The sequence below is a fragment of the Bubalus kerabau genome, chromosome 17 (genome assembly GCF_029407905.1).
Source record: "Bubalus kerabau isolate K-KA32 ecotype Philippines breed swamp buffalo chromosome 17, PCC_UOA_SB_1v2, whole genome shotgun sequence".
Classification (NCBI taxonomy): domain Eukaryota; kingdom Metazoa; phylum Chordata; class Mammalia; order Artiodactyla; family Bovidae; genus Bubalus; species Bubalus kerabau.
This window is the reverse complement of record NC_073640.1, coordinates 58,761,312-58,775,602: the sequence shown is the minus strand read 5'-3', so window position 1 is coordinate 58,775,602 and position 14,291 is coordinate 58,761,312. Positions and strand designations below refer to the sequence as shown.

Below are 14,291 nucleotides of genomic sequence, written 5' to 3'. Positions count from 1 at the left end.
TCACAGGACGCCCCCTCCCCGCTCTTCCTGCCGGTTTCCTCTTGCCTTTTCCTGTCCCCCACCCAGTGCTGGGAGCTGGGGCAGAGGCAAAGGCTGAACGGGAGCTGCGGGGTCAAGAGCCAACCAGGGCAAGCGGAGACAGGGCCCCCAGGTGCTGGTGGGACCCGAAGCAGGGTAAGAGCCCGGGGACCCAGGAGTCCAGTCTTCTCCTCCCTTCCTCAGACGTAGGAGTCAGTCCCCAGCCACCCTCCATCCCAGCAACCACAATCCGGGCTCCCATCCCCTCCTCCAACCGGACTCTGGAGTCTGAGCCCCAAACCCCTCCTCCCTCTGACTCAGGAGTCCGGGTCCCCCTCCACCCCATCCCTACCTCCGGAGACCTCAGGAGCTGGGGTCTTCCCCACCCTCCCTTAGGGCCATGCTGTCTGGTGAACGGAAGGAGGGCGGAAGCCCCCGCTTCGGGAAGCTCCATCTCCCAGTGGGCCTGTGGATCAATTCTCCCAGGAAGCAGCTGGCCAAGCTGGGGCGACGCTGGCCCAGCGCCGCCTCTGTCAAGTGAGTGCCCACCTCCTCACGACACTAGCCCCTGCCTCACCTGCCCCTGTTTATGGCCCAGTCCCTGCATTACCCATCCCTGGGTAATGCCAGGGACCCGGAAAGAGCTGGCTCCAGTTCCTGTCCTGAATGGGCAAGTGAGATGGTGGGCAGTGGGCAGACAGTGAGGCCCAGTGGTAGAGGGTCGGGCGAGGGGAGTTCTGGGCCTGGAGATGGGTTTAGGCCGGGTGGACAAGGGGACCCCGACAGAAGAAGTAGCGGTTTGATTCACCTTCCTTCCTCCCCTCCCTGCTCACCTCTTGGAATTTCCTTCTGAGGGACTCGCCTTTATTTATTTATTTTCTCTCCCTCTCTCTTTGCTTCTGGCCTGTGCCCACCCCCACCCCACCCCATCTCCATACACCCTGCGTCTCTCGCCCATCGGTGGGTATCTGTCCCCCACTATCTTTGGGTCCCTCCTTCTCCGGGTCTTGGTCCCTTCTCCGCATCCTTGTCTCTGCCCACCTCCTTCTTTCTCTAACCCCCATCCCCGTCTCTGCATGTCTTTCGGGCCTCCCTCCTGGGTCTGTGCTCCCCGGCGGGCTCCCAGGTCGTCGTCTTCGGACACGGGGAGCCGCAGTAGCGAGCCGCTGCCCCCGCCGCCGCCGCACGTGGAGCTGCGGCGAGTGGGTGCGGTCAAGGCAGCAGGGGGAGCCTCAGGGAGCCGTGCCAAACGCATCTCTCAGCTCTTTCGGGGCTCGGGCACCGGAACCACGGGGTCCGGTGGCGCGGGAGGCCCTGGGACCCCGGGGGCCGCGCAGCGCTGGGCCAGCGAGAAGAAGTTGCCGGAGCTGGCGGCGGGTGTGGCCCCCGAGCCTCCACTGGCCACACGCGCCACGGCGCCCCCGGGGGTCCTCAAGATCTTCGGCGCCGGGTTGGCTTCGGGCGCCAACTACAAGAGCGTGCTGGCCACGGCGCGCTCCACCGCGCGCGAGCTGGTAGCCGAGGCGCTAGAGCGCTACGGGTTGGCCGGCAGCCCCGGCAGCGGCCCGGGAGAGAGCAGCTGCGTGGACGCCTTCGCGCTGTGCGACGCCCTGGGTCGGCCCGCGGCGGGTGCCGTGGGCAGCGGCGAGTGGCGGGCGGAGCACCTGCGTGTGCTGGGCGACTCGGAGCGCCCGCTGCTGGTGCAGGAGCTGTGGCGGGCGCGGCCAGGCTGGGCGCGGCGTTTCGAACTGCGCGGCCGCGAGGAGGCGCGCCGCCTGGAGCAGGAGGCCTTCGGAGCGGCGGACGGCGACGGTGAGCGGGCTCTGGGGGCGGGGCCTGCGGAGGGCTGGCTGGGGCTGGGGGCGGAGTCGTGGTGGGCGGGGCCTGAGGAGCTGACGGGGCGGGCTGGGGGCGGGGTCTGCGGGAAAGGATGGGGGATTGGGCGGGGCCTAAAGCACTGTTCAGTGGAAGGCGGAGCTGGGGCAGGGTCTAAGTCAGCCGGATGGGCTAGGCCGGGGGACGTCGCCCTTGGGATAGGTGCATAGTTGATGGACAGAGCCTGCGACGCTAGGACCCGGCAGCGGAATCGAGTGATAGGAAGGCAGAGATATTGCGCGCGGCGGGTGAGTGGTTCTCGTGGCAGGTGGCCTCTCACTAGACGGCTGAGTTGGTTCACGAGAGACGGGGCCTATGGGGATGGAGGCTAGAAGGAGGACAGGCTTGGAAAGTGAGGAAATGAGTAATTAGATCTCAGCCTAAGAATGGGTGGATCCTCAGAAGGGTGGGCCTTGGAGCAGATGACTTTAGGCTAGATTGGCTGCAAACCGTGAGAGGGGGCTTGAGGGTAGTGCACGAGAAATGAAGAGGTGTTTGTATTGGCGGAGGGCCAGGCTACGTGGGGGCCTAGCATTTGACTCTGTGGTAAAGAATCCACCTGCTACTGCAGGAGACACAGGTTCAATCCCTGGGTCGGGAAGATCCCCTGGAGAAGGAAATGGCAACCCACACCAGTATTCTTGTCTGGAGAATCCCACGGTTCGAGGAGCCTGGCAGGCTACAGTCTATGGGGTAGCAAGAGTCAGACACAACTGAGCCCCTAAACCACCACGACCAATATTCTTGCCCAGGAAATCCCATGGACAAAGGAGCCTGATTGACTACAGTCTATGGGTTCACAAAGAATCAGACACGACTTAGCGACTAAGCAAAAACAGCTGGCACATGGTAGTTGCTAAATAAAGAATGGCAATTATAACCATCGTTATTCCATACACCCCCCAAAAAAAGCACTCACCGGACACCTTCTGTGAGCCACACATTACCTAGGGCCTTTGGGGAGTACACTGGGGACACTGACAAGTGAAGTTCCCGTCTCCTAGATTCCACAGCCCAGTGAGAAACACATCAATTCACTCATTCAGCTCATTTCCACTGGGTACCAGTTAGGTGTCAGTGTGCTGTGTGTGACAAAGTTCATAGTGCCCAGCACGGCTCTTCTTTGCTTGGACTTGGAATGTTAAGAAAAGGTGTTGAAGTGGAAGTGATTTCTCTTCCTTGGTGCAGTATCTTCTTAGTTCATCGCGAAGTTCCTAACACCTAGAACAGTGCCTGGCATATGGTACGAGTTCAAAAAATACTAACTGAAAGAATAAATGAATTTATTAGTTGAAATTACAAGATAGGCAGGACTCAGGCAGGAAGTGTGTTCCAGGCACCAGGAACAGCATATGCAAAAATCTAAATGTGGGAAACAGCCTCCCTTTGCAGCCAACTGTCTATAATCTCTATAGCTCTGTAAGCCTGTCTCTCCCTTTGTCTCTTTCCAGTCTGTCTCATCGCTCTCCATCTCTCTCCGCAGGCACAGGTGCCCCCTCGTGGCGGCCACAGAAGAACCGCTCCCGGGCGGCGTCTGGTGGGGCGGCGCTGGCCAGTCCCGGCCCGGGATCTGGGTCAGGGACCCCGGCTGGGTCCGGGGGCAAGGAGCGCTCGGAAAACCTGTCCCTGCGGCGGAGCGTATCGGAGCTCAGTCTGCAAGGTCGGCGGCGGCGGCAGCAGGAGCGCAGGCAGCAGGCACTTAGCATGGCCCCAGGGGCAGCCGACGCCCAAATCGGACCTGTAGACCCCGGCGACTTCGATCAGTTGACGCAGTGCCTCATCCAGGCCCCCAGCAACCGCCCCTATTTCCTGCTGCTGCAGGGCTACCAGGACGCCCAGGTAAGCGCAGCCTAACCTACAGAGAGAGACCTATGTCCCACCCTTTGGTTGAATGGGCGACAGAACTACAACTCCCAGAATTCCTTGGGTCGCGTTAGCCTCAGATTTGTTGGAAGGTAATGGCACCCCACTCTAGTACTCTTGCCTGGAAAATCCCATGGACGGAGGAACCTGGTAGGCTGCAGTCCATGGGGTTGCTGAGTCGGACACGACTGAGCGACTTCACTTTCACTTTTCACTTTCATGCATTGGAGAAGGAAATGGCAACCCACTCCAGTGTTCTTGCCTGGAGAATCCCAGGGACGGGGAAGCCTGGTGGGCTGCCATCTATGGGGTCGCACAGAGTCGGACACGACTGAAGCGACTTAGCAGCAGCAGCAGCAGCAGCAGCAGTGTTGGCAAGTGGTGAAGAACCCATCTGCCAATGCAGGAGACCAGGAGACGTAAGAGACACGGGTTCGATCCCAGGGTAGGGAAGGTCCCCTGAAGGAGGGCGTGGTAACGCACTCCAGTATTCTTGCCGGGAGAATCCCCATGGACAGAGGAGCCCGGCAGGCTGCAGTCCATAGGACTGCAAAGAGTCTGACACGACTGTAGCTACTTAGCATGCATACATATGGTTCCAGTCAGGTTCTAGAGGAGGAAATAACATCAAAGAAGAGAGTGGGAGGGTCTAGATAGATCTCAGAGAAGGATTTCACTGGAGGGATAAGTAGGCGATGACTCATTCCGTTCAAAGTTGGAAGAAAGCACTGTCTCCCACCAGAAAAGATTGGGAGAGCCTGTTTTATTTTTATTGGCTGCACCACGCTGCTTGCCGGATCTTAGTAACCTGACCAGGGATTGAACTCTGGACTTGGCCGTGCAAGCCTGAATCCTAACCACTAGGCTACCAAGGAATTCCCAGGATAGCCTATTTTAGAATGATCCTCTTGGAAAGCTTCTATTTCTTGAGGAGGAGTAATGGAAGAGTATCTCCTGGGGAGGGAGCTAATTTGATTGATACATGGAATCTTGTCCTGGGTAAGCCTATATAGTCTTGGAAGAAGTGGATTACATCACTTTTTAAAGTTGATGGTTACCATTGTCGATCGGGGCCAGTGGTACTGGTTCTTCTATTTTACATATTTGAATGGCGATAGGAGAACCTGTTTGAGTGTTGGGGAGCAGAGAGGAAGAAAGGGTTAGCAGTTGGGGGTCAGTGCTAAGTTATTTCATTAAAGAAATGTATTATTGAAAATATTCGTGTGTGTGTGTAATGATGATGATGATTAGGGCTTTCCTGCTGGCTCAGATGGTAAAGAATCTGCCCGCAATGCAGGAGACCTGCATTTGATCCCTGGGATGGGAAGATCCCTTGGAGAAGGGAATGGCTACCCACTCCAGTATTCTTGCCTGGAGAATCCCATGGACAGAGGAACCTGGCGGGCTACAGTCCATGGGGCACGAAGAGTGACGTTTAGGAGAATCATTCTTATGCTTTAGTCCACCTTTGGGTAACAGTGGTACAGCTAGGGTACCCCTGGGACTAATGGGAAAGCCTCTCTGGAAGGCGGTGGAGTTTATTGAACAGTTCCATTTTTACTCTCAGAGAGGGAGCCAATTGGGTTAGGTCATTTGGCTGTATATATGGGTGAGAGGTTACAACTATTCAAGGAACTTTCATTGGAGGAATTCACTCCTCCTTGTTGGGGCAACAGGACAAGGCAAGTTCATTGTAGAACAGGGTGTGTATATATTGCAACAGCTTATTCCTCCAGGCAGGGTTGGCAAATTGGAGGCTCTTTTGAGGAAAGGTGATCAAATTGGAAGGATCTATTCTGAGAGTATAAGAAAGTAGGTTATGGGAAGAGAGGGAAACATTGGAAATATTCATTTCTTCAGGTAGGATTCATGAGAAATTTCTTTGTAAGAGACTTCATTGGAAGTGTCCATTCCTTGGGAACAGGAATAAGAGTTCTATCCATGGGTGTCTGTAATCTGAGAGTTCATTTTTAAGTGCGGTGGAAGAAGCCCTTTGGCGGTTAAGGAACAGGAAAGCCTCTTGTAAAAAGGGGGTTTGTGTATTTCGGACCATTCCCGATCCTCCAGACAGGAGAGTGGGAGGTTTTACTTTCAGAAGGTGGTCAGACTGGAAAGATCCATTTTTCTTGAGAGGTAGATGAAACAATATATTGTAGTAAGGGGATTTAAAATATATACATATTTTAAAGTTTATCTATTTATATTTGGCTGTGCTGGGTCTTCATTGCTTCGCACAGGCTATCTCTAGTTGTGGCGAGCAGGGGCTCCTCTCTAGTTGCAGTGCAAGAGCTTCTCATTGCGATGGCTTTTCTTGTGGCAGAGCACCAGCTCTAGGGCTGCTGGGCTTCAGTAGTTGTGGCTCACAGGCTCTAGAGCACAAGCTCAATAGTTGAGCACAAGCTCAATAGGGCCATGTTAGTTGTTCCACTGCATGTGGGATCTTCCCCAATCAGGGACTGAACCTGTGTCTCCTGCATTGGCAGGCAGATTCTTTACCACTGAGCCACCAGGGAAACCTAGTAAGGGGTTTTAGAAATGAGCATTTATGAGGTGGAGGTAATGGGAGAGTTCAGTGTAGGAGGGGGTTTATGACTATTGGGATGCCTATTTTCTCAGATGTGAATGAGGAACAGTGGATCTACTTTAGGAAGGGTGTCAGACTGAGTGCTTCCATTTTTATAGGCTGCAGATTGGAGAGTCTTTTTTAGGAATAGGTCTTCTGGAATCCACCTCTTCATTTAGTGGATGAAATGGGCCACTCCATTATAAGTGGGTCTCTTTGAAAACATCCATTTATAAGATGAGGTTACTTAAAGCGCCACTATATGGAGATCTCCTTGGAGATGCCCTTGGGGGGCGGGGGGAGGGGATGGAAACATTGAGAGCAACCACTGATGGGAGGAAGAGTGCCTTTGGAATGCTCCATCATGGGGGCGGGGGGAGTGGGGAACAAGTGAGTCTACTGTAGAATTATGTCTCCTTGGAAGTGAATTCATCATGGGGTGGGAAAAAAAATGAGAGTCCATTATAGAAAGTGGGTCTCTTTGGAAGTGTATATTCATGGGCCGGAGATAATGGAAGAAACCTTTGTTTGAGTGGGAAGTCTCTTTAAAGGTATCCTTGCTTTGGGAAAACTGAGAGCAGCTATTATTGGAAGGGAAATGTCTTTGAAAGCCTCCATCAGAGGGGTGGCATGAAGGGCATTCAGGACTAGAAGTAGGGAAATGGGAGAGTCCCTAGGAGAAAGAAGGTTTCCTTGGGAAGGGCCATTGAGGGTGAGTGTAGTGGGAGAGTCCATTTTAGTAATGGGGATGTGGTGTCCTTGTAAGCACCTGTTCTTTGGGCTGAATGTTATGGGAGAATCAAGGGATTGCCTTGAAGGAGTCCTTTCAGAGGAGGTGAGAAGATGGGAGAAGCCATTGGAAAATGATCTGCTGGGACGCATCCATTCTTTGAGGGAGAGAAATGGTAGAGCCCCTGTCAAGAAAGGGGTTTCCTCCTATCCAGTCTTCAGGATGGACTTAGGGGACAGTTCACCATAGGAAGTGCCTTTGAAGAGTCCACTCATGGGAGGTGGGAGGTAATTAGTGAGTTCTTTGAGATCCCAGGAGATCTCCTTGGAAGTGCTCATTCAAGAGATGTGGTTGACGGGAGAGTCGATTGTGGGAAAGGTATCTCCTTGGGAACATCTATTTCTCGTGGAGTCGTATCCTTTAGTGCAGCTTCACTTTCCTCCAGGACTTCGTGGTGTATGTGATGACGCGGGAGCAGCACGTGTTTGGCCGAGGTGGGAACTCCTCGGCCCGCGGTGGGTCCCCAGCCCCGTATGTGGACACCTTTCTCAACGCCCCGGACATCCTGCCGCGTCACTGCACAGTGCGCGCGGGTCCTGAGCCCCCGGCGATGGTACGCCCATCCCGGGGAGCCCCGGTCACGCACAACGGGTGCCTATTGCTGCGGGAGGCCGAGCTGCATCCGGGAGACCTGCTGGGGCTGGGCGAGCACTTCCTGTTCATGTACAAGGACCCCCGCGCTGGCGGCTCGGGGCCGGCGCGACCACCGTGGCTCCCCGCACGCCCCGGGGCCACGCCGCCGGGCCCCGGCTGGGCCTTCTCTTGCCGCCTGTGCGGTCGTGGCCTGCAGGAACGCGGCGAGGCGCTGGCGGCCTACCTGGACGGCCGGGAGCCCGTGCTGCGCTTCCGACCCCGCGAAGAAGAGGCGCTGCTGGGCGAGATCGTGCGCACCGCAGCCGCTGGCGCCGGGGACCTGCCACCCTTGGGGCCGGCCACGCTGCTCGCGCTTTGTGTGCAGCATTCAGCTCGAGAGCTGGAGCTGGGCCACCTGCCGCGCCTGCTGGGTCGCCTGGCCCGTCTTATCAAGGAGACTGTCTGGGTGAGCTCCCCCAACCGCCGTCCAGACTCTTCTGCGCCCCGAATCCTTGCCCAAGCCTCCTTTTGCCATCTCAAACCTTAGTTTCGTAGTTTGGCAGAACAAAACTACATCTCCCAGGATGCCTCAGGAGAGGGGGGTGGGGCTTGGGCAAGGGGCCCCACGGGATGCTGGTAATTGTGGTTTCATCCACAGTGCTTGAAGAGAAGGCAGTACAGTAGTACCTATCTTTGCGGTGTGAAATAATCGGAGAAACCATTCTGTGAGATGGAGTGGGGTTAGAGATCGCATTGGGTGAAAAGTTCAAAGAGACCATTATGAGAAGTGAGGTGGGGAGCCCATTGGGCCTGAAGCTTGGCGCCATAGTTGGCGAGACCATTCTTGGAGCCCGAGGAGAGCAAACCCGTAGGGCCAACAAATGGATATGCTAGGGAGAAACCATTAAGTTGCATCCAGTTGAGCTGAGCCCTAGTTAGAGAAAAGGTTTAGGAAATTTTGAGGGGTAAGAAGAAACTCCACTTGAGCAGAAGTAGACCTAAGGGGAGACAGACCACTTATAATCATAGGGGTGTGTGTTTTAAAAGGTAAGAAGAGAACTGATTATTCTGAAACTTGAGGATCAGAGTTCATTAAATTTTTTTTATTGGAATATAGTTGATTTACAATGTTGTGTTAGTTTCTGCTCTGCAGATTAGAGCCTGTTTGAAAAGTGAGGAGAGTCTCTGTCAAAAGGAAAACCAGGGCATTAACTCATGGCCTCCCTTCCTCATCCCCCTCACCTTGATTCTGATCTTACTGTTTCACAGGAAAAGATTAAGGAAATTGGAGACCGTCAGCCAGAAAAGTAAGAGAAACTCTGGGGAGAAGGGTCGAGAGGGATGTAGCGGTCAGGAGGTTTTGCAGCCAGTTCTGTGTTGACTTTTCCATGCATGTTTCACTGCAAGTTTCTTTGGGACTCAACTTTTCTAACTGTGAAATGAGGGTTGGACTCTGTCCCCAGTTAGACCCAGATTTCTGGGTTTGGCCATTATGGTGGGGGTTGGGCAATGATTACAGGCCCTTTCCCCTTTTCCCAGCCACCCTGAGGGGGTTCCTGAGGTGCCTTTGACACCTGAGACTGTGTCTGTGGAGTTGAGGCCACTCATGCTATGGATGGCCAACACCACAGAGCTACTGAGCTTTGTGCAGGAGAAGGTGCTAGAGATGGAGAAGGAGGCTGACCAGGAAGGTGAGCCCTGACCCAGGCCCATGTTTGTCCAAACCCCCAGCCATTCCCTGCACCTGGGGACCTGGGTTCCTGCCTGGCACCCTCTGGTTCTCCTTCTCACTCCTATGCCTGTCTTCAGACCCACAACTCTGCAATGACTTGGAATTATGTGATGAGGCAATGGCCCTCCTGGATGAGGTCATCATGTGTACCTTCCAGCAGTCTGTCTACTACCTCACCAAGGTATGCCTCCTGTTTGGCATGGCATCACTTCCTGTTTGAACTGTATCACATTGCTCTGATGTCACTTCCTATTTGACCTAACAAGATTTCCTGCTTCTCTGACATCACTTCCCATGTCCCCACAGGCCACACTGCTTCCTGTTTGAGATTACATCACTTACTGCCTTTCTGACTTCTTGTCTCTGCAACTATCCTCTCTTGATCGGCTGACTTTGCTGTCTGGCTATATTACCATTACTGCTTTCTCAAGCTCCTGTTTTCTAAATCCACTCTTAAGTCACTGATAAGTTTGACAGATGATAGATAGATATTAAATAGAATAGGCAGTGTCATTTAAACTAAACCTCTTTAAGCCGGCCTTTCTGTGTTTGCTGACCTCACTTTCTATAGCTTTAATTTCATTCCCTTTTCTTAAAAAAAAAAATGTTGTTTCTTTTCCTTTAAAACTTAAATAGTTTTTTTTTTTCCCCATAATGTTTAGCTTGTGGGATCTTAGTTCCCCAACCATGGACTGAACCCATACCCTCAGCAGTCTGTCTTCTTTTCATGCCCTTAGCAGTGAAAGCGCAGAGTCCTAGTCATTGGACTACCAGGGAATTCCCTTCACTCCCTTTTCTGAGTCACAAACCTTTTTCTCCCTGGAGTGCCCATCCTGCAGGACCTGCTTTCTGCCCCAGTCCCCTGCCACCACTCTTGAACTTAACATTGCTTGTTGGAATTCTCAGGGTTTCTGGCTTATGATAAGCCTGATTCCTTATCTGTGAAATGAAAGGGGATCTTTTGGGACAGATAATCGCTATATTTCTTGAGCAGCCTTGATTTGTGAAGCTCTTTCCTCCAAGGCTTTACTTCCTGTACATCCCTGCCAAGTGTGGGTTTGTTTCTTCTTTGGCTCTGACCTCATTTCCTGTCCTTGGCCTGATCTCACTTTCCACTGGCTAACTGCCACCCCACTCCCACTTCCTGACTCTCCATTCTTTTCCTTTCCTTCGGGAATTCTGGATAAATAAATCTTTGATTGAAGGGAGCCTCTTTGTTCGATGTCCTTTGTTCTCCTTGAGCTGTCTCTGTTGAGAACTACAAGTCCCATAAGGTGCCAGAGGTGGTCTTAAAATACCCAAGACACTTCTGGAAAGCCTTTCTTAAACTTGAGGTATCCCAGGCTTGATGAATGCTAGGAACCCATTTGGAAAGGAGGAATTTGCTTATTGGAGACCTTTAGAGCGTTGAAAGTAGAATGGACTACAATTCCCAGAAGCCTTTGGTGGAGCTCCGTGGTATCTTCATGCTCCACTACCCTGAAGCTTCCAGGGAGTTGTAGTCCAATCTCTTGCTTGCATTTCTGTATCTCCTCAGACTCTGTATTCAACGCTGCCTGCTCTGCTGGATAGTAACCCTTTCACAGCTGGAGCCGAGTTGCCGGGGCCTGGTGCTGAGCTGGGGGCCATGCCTCCAGGGTTGAGACCTACCCTGGGTGTGTTTCAAGCAGCCCTGGAACTGACCAGCCAGTGCGAGTTGCACCCAGACCTTGTATCTCAGACTTTTGGCTACTTGTTCTTCTTCTCCAATGCATCCCTTCTCAACTCGCTGATGGAACGAGGTGAGGGATGGACTGGAAAGGGGCTGGGAGGCAGAGACAGGAACCACTGAGACTTGCGTCAGTTAAGACACATCACAGGCTCAGGCCTCATCCTTAGGGACTCCGGAGAGTGTGGTCCAGATCCCAAACTGAAGGACAGGAAAGGTCTGGGAGGCAGGAGGGCAGGGTCCATGTACCCATTGCTTCTCATACCCTTCCCCCACAGGTCAAGGCCGACCTTTCTATCAATGGTCCCGAGCTGTCCAAATCCGAACCAACCTGGATCTTGTCTTGGACTGGCTGCAGGGGGCTGGGCTGGGTGACATTGCCACTGAGTTCTTCCGGAAACTCTCCATAGCTGTGAACCTGCTTTGTGTGCCTCGCACCTCCCTGCTCAAGGTGACTCCCGACCCCTGATCTCTGAGTCCCCAACCCCACTCACCCATTCTCTGTATTCAGCTTACCTTTGGATCTCCCCTTGGGCTCTGTGTTATTCCCAGCCCCAGCTCAGACACCATGGATGCTGCATTAACAGCTAGAAGGAAGCCACCCACATCAATGTCTGAATTTGGCTACATCTGAATGCCAGTGGGAGTTATTAGTTTCCAGGGTCCCCTCCCTTAGACATGCTGATTCAGGAAGTCTGGTATGGAACCAAGAAATGTGACATTTAAAGTATTCATTGAACATAAATGTGTGATACTGTGTTTAGCTCTTTTCATTGAATGTTAATTAAGCCTTGTGAAAGGTTTTTAACTGACAATTTTGTTCAGACCAAAAAAAAAAAAAAAAAAAAGAATCAGGCAGGCTAGGTCACTTGATTTCATTTATTTACTTTTATTTATCAAACTTTTATAAAGTACTTAATAAGCACCAGACAGAGTTCTGAGTACTTTACAGTCTTGCCTTTTTGAATCCTCATAACAACCCTGTTGGGTAGTTCCTGTTCTCTAATTTACAGGTGAGGAAACTGAGGCACCGTGGTTTGCCAGAAGGTAATGAGTTGCCAGGCAATCTGGGTTCAGTCTCTGTTTTTAATCACGTTGATGATTCTGTTGCCTAGATCTAGGTTAGGTACAGAAATTTTCAAACAGATACAAAAAGTAGCCACAGTCGAATAAACATATATGCACACAATAACATAAACTAATGGTCAATTTGTTTCTTCTCAACTTCTACTTCCTTGTGTATTCTGAAGCAAATCACATTTTTCTTTTTTAAAGTTGAGAGTATACCCTTTCCCACCTTCACTTTGGTGATAGCCAGGCCTCACAGGGTCTTGGAAGACATTGCAGAGACACCAATTTCTACCCACTATATCCACACCGCCTGTGGAGGGCCTTCCACTTAGGATTTCTCAGCTGTCCCATAATGACTGTAGATTTCTCACCTCGTCTTCCTACCAGGCTTCATGGAGCAGCCTACGAACTGACCACCCTACACTGACTCCTGCTCAGCTGCACCATCTGCTCAGCCACTACCAGCTGGGCCCTGGCCGTGGGCCTCCACCTGCCTGGGATCCTCCCCCTGCAGAGCGAGATGCTGTGGACACAGGTGAGGAGAAATATGGACAGAGGCATCGGGGTGGTCAGCTTTCCTCTGTCCTCAGGACCTAAGAGTCCATAGCCCCAAGCCCTCCTTCTTCCTAGCTCTCTCCTCCCCCTGGATCTAAGGATCTAAGTGCTGGATTCCAGGATACAGGATTCTCCCATAGGATACAGGAGATCAAGCACCCAGCTCCTTATTTTTTCCCAGGAGTCAGGCCTCCAGCCTCTTTGCCCCCACAGACTACCTCCGTCACCTAAGAGGCCAGGCTCCAGGCCCCTCAACTCTAAGGAATCTGTAAAACAAAGTTCCCAGCCCTTTCTCCTTTCATCCTCGCGGACTCGAGAACCCAAGTACATGGCCCGTTTTCCAGGCAACGGTGGCCTTTCAGTCTGAACTATAATTCCCATGATGCTTGGGGACTCCAAGAGTCACGTTCGAGGGGACCCTGCTCCAGGAGTTGCTGGGTGTTAAGTTTTTCCTTCCTTCCGGCGTGAGGTAGCCTCGGCCTTCCCTGACACTGCTGCCTCACGCCCATTTTCAGAATTTAACTCTGTGTTCTCCCGTCTCTTAGGGGACATCTTCGAAAGCTTCTCTTCCCATCCTCCCCTCATCCTGCCCTTGGGTAGCTCGCGCCTCAGTCTCACGGGTCCTGTGACAGATGATGCTCTGCACCGTGAACTTCGCAGACTCCGCCGCCTCCTCTGGGATCTTGAGCAGCAGGAACTGCCGGCCAATCACCGCCATGGACCTCCTATGGCCACGCCTCCTTGAGAACCAATAGCAAATGAGCGCGCGCGAACCTCGAAAATTCATCGGCTTCTAACCTCTAGAGCCCCCCTGAGCGCAGAGCTTTCTGGGAGTTGTAGTTTTTCTCCGCGTGGAATGCTGGGAGTTTTAATTTAGGGGAGCAGAGGATGGGACAGTGGGAAGATGGGTTTGGGATTTGAGTGCCAGGAACAATAAAGGCATCTGTGGTATTGGCAACGCCTCGCTTGTTAAGACTCCGGAGCGGTAGTGGTGATGATTTTTTGTGAAATAAGTCACCAGGGCCCTTGCCTGGAGCATTGGGCTCCTGCCCAATCTACGAGGTATTTATAGCCACGGCCTCAGCTTGCCCTCTTTCCTGTAATCCAATCCAGGTGCTGGGACCTCCCACACACCTCAGGACGGAGCGCTAAACTTGTTCAGCTAAAGATCAGTCCTGCCATTGGGAAACAGCCAACGCTCCCTTCGACCCCCATAGCCCATAATCCAGCCTCTTCCCTCCGACCCAGGAGTCTGGGTTCCCAAGCCCCTTCTGGACCTTTGTGCCTGTTGGGCACCCTGATGAGTCTCAACACCTCTTGTCCCTGTTCTTGACTCCCTCCTCCCTCACATCCGAAAATTTGGGCCCCCAACCCACTCCTCTCTTGGGCCCAGGAGTTCAAGCCTCTGCCTCTTTTCCTTCAAACCCAGGAATTTAGCTCTCCAGTCCCCTCCTCCCTCAGACTCAGGAGGTTGGGGCTCCAGTTTGAACTTCCCCCCTCCCCCCACCCCGCCCCGAATCCGACTCCTGCTGCTGCGTCAGGG

At 52.9% G+C, this 14,291-nt stretch overlaps 1 protein-coding gene across 3 annotated transcripts; it reads left to right on the top strand.

Moving 5' to 3' along the window:
* The first annotated feature begins 71 nt into the window (after window positions 1–71).
* On the top strand, window positions 72–14,266 carry RASIP1 (Ras interacting protein 1). Of its 3 annotated transcripts, XM_055552416.1 has the most exons (12): window positions 72–174; window positions 415–555; window positions 1,145–1,830; window positions 3,377–3,732; window positions 7,495–8,148; window positions 8,952–8,989; window positions 9,222–9,373; window positions 9,492–9,595; window positions 10,952–11,195; window positions 11,401–11,573; window positions 12,581–12,728; window positions 13,294–14,266. In XM_055552416.1, the coding sequence occupies exons 2-12, from the start codon at window positions 419–421 to the stop codon at window positions 13,491–13,493; spliced, it is 2,892 nt and encodes a 963-aa protein (XP_055408391.1). In that variant the 5' UTR covers window positions 72–174; window positions 415–418; the 3' UTR covers window positions 13,494–14,266. The 3 variants fall into 3 exon arrangements, 2 of the variants coding, with proteins under 2 accessions (XP_055408391.1, XP_055408392.1); XR_008704037.1 differs by lacking the exon at window positions 11,401–11,573 and having other exon boundaries at window positions 13,294–13,433; XM_055552417.1 differs by lacking the exons at window positions 10,952–11,195; window positions 11,401–11,573.
* The last annotated feature ends 25 nt before the right edge of the window (window positions 14,267–14,291 follow it).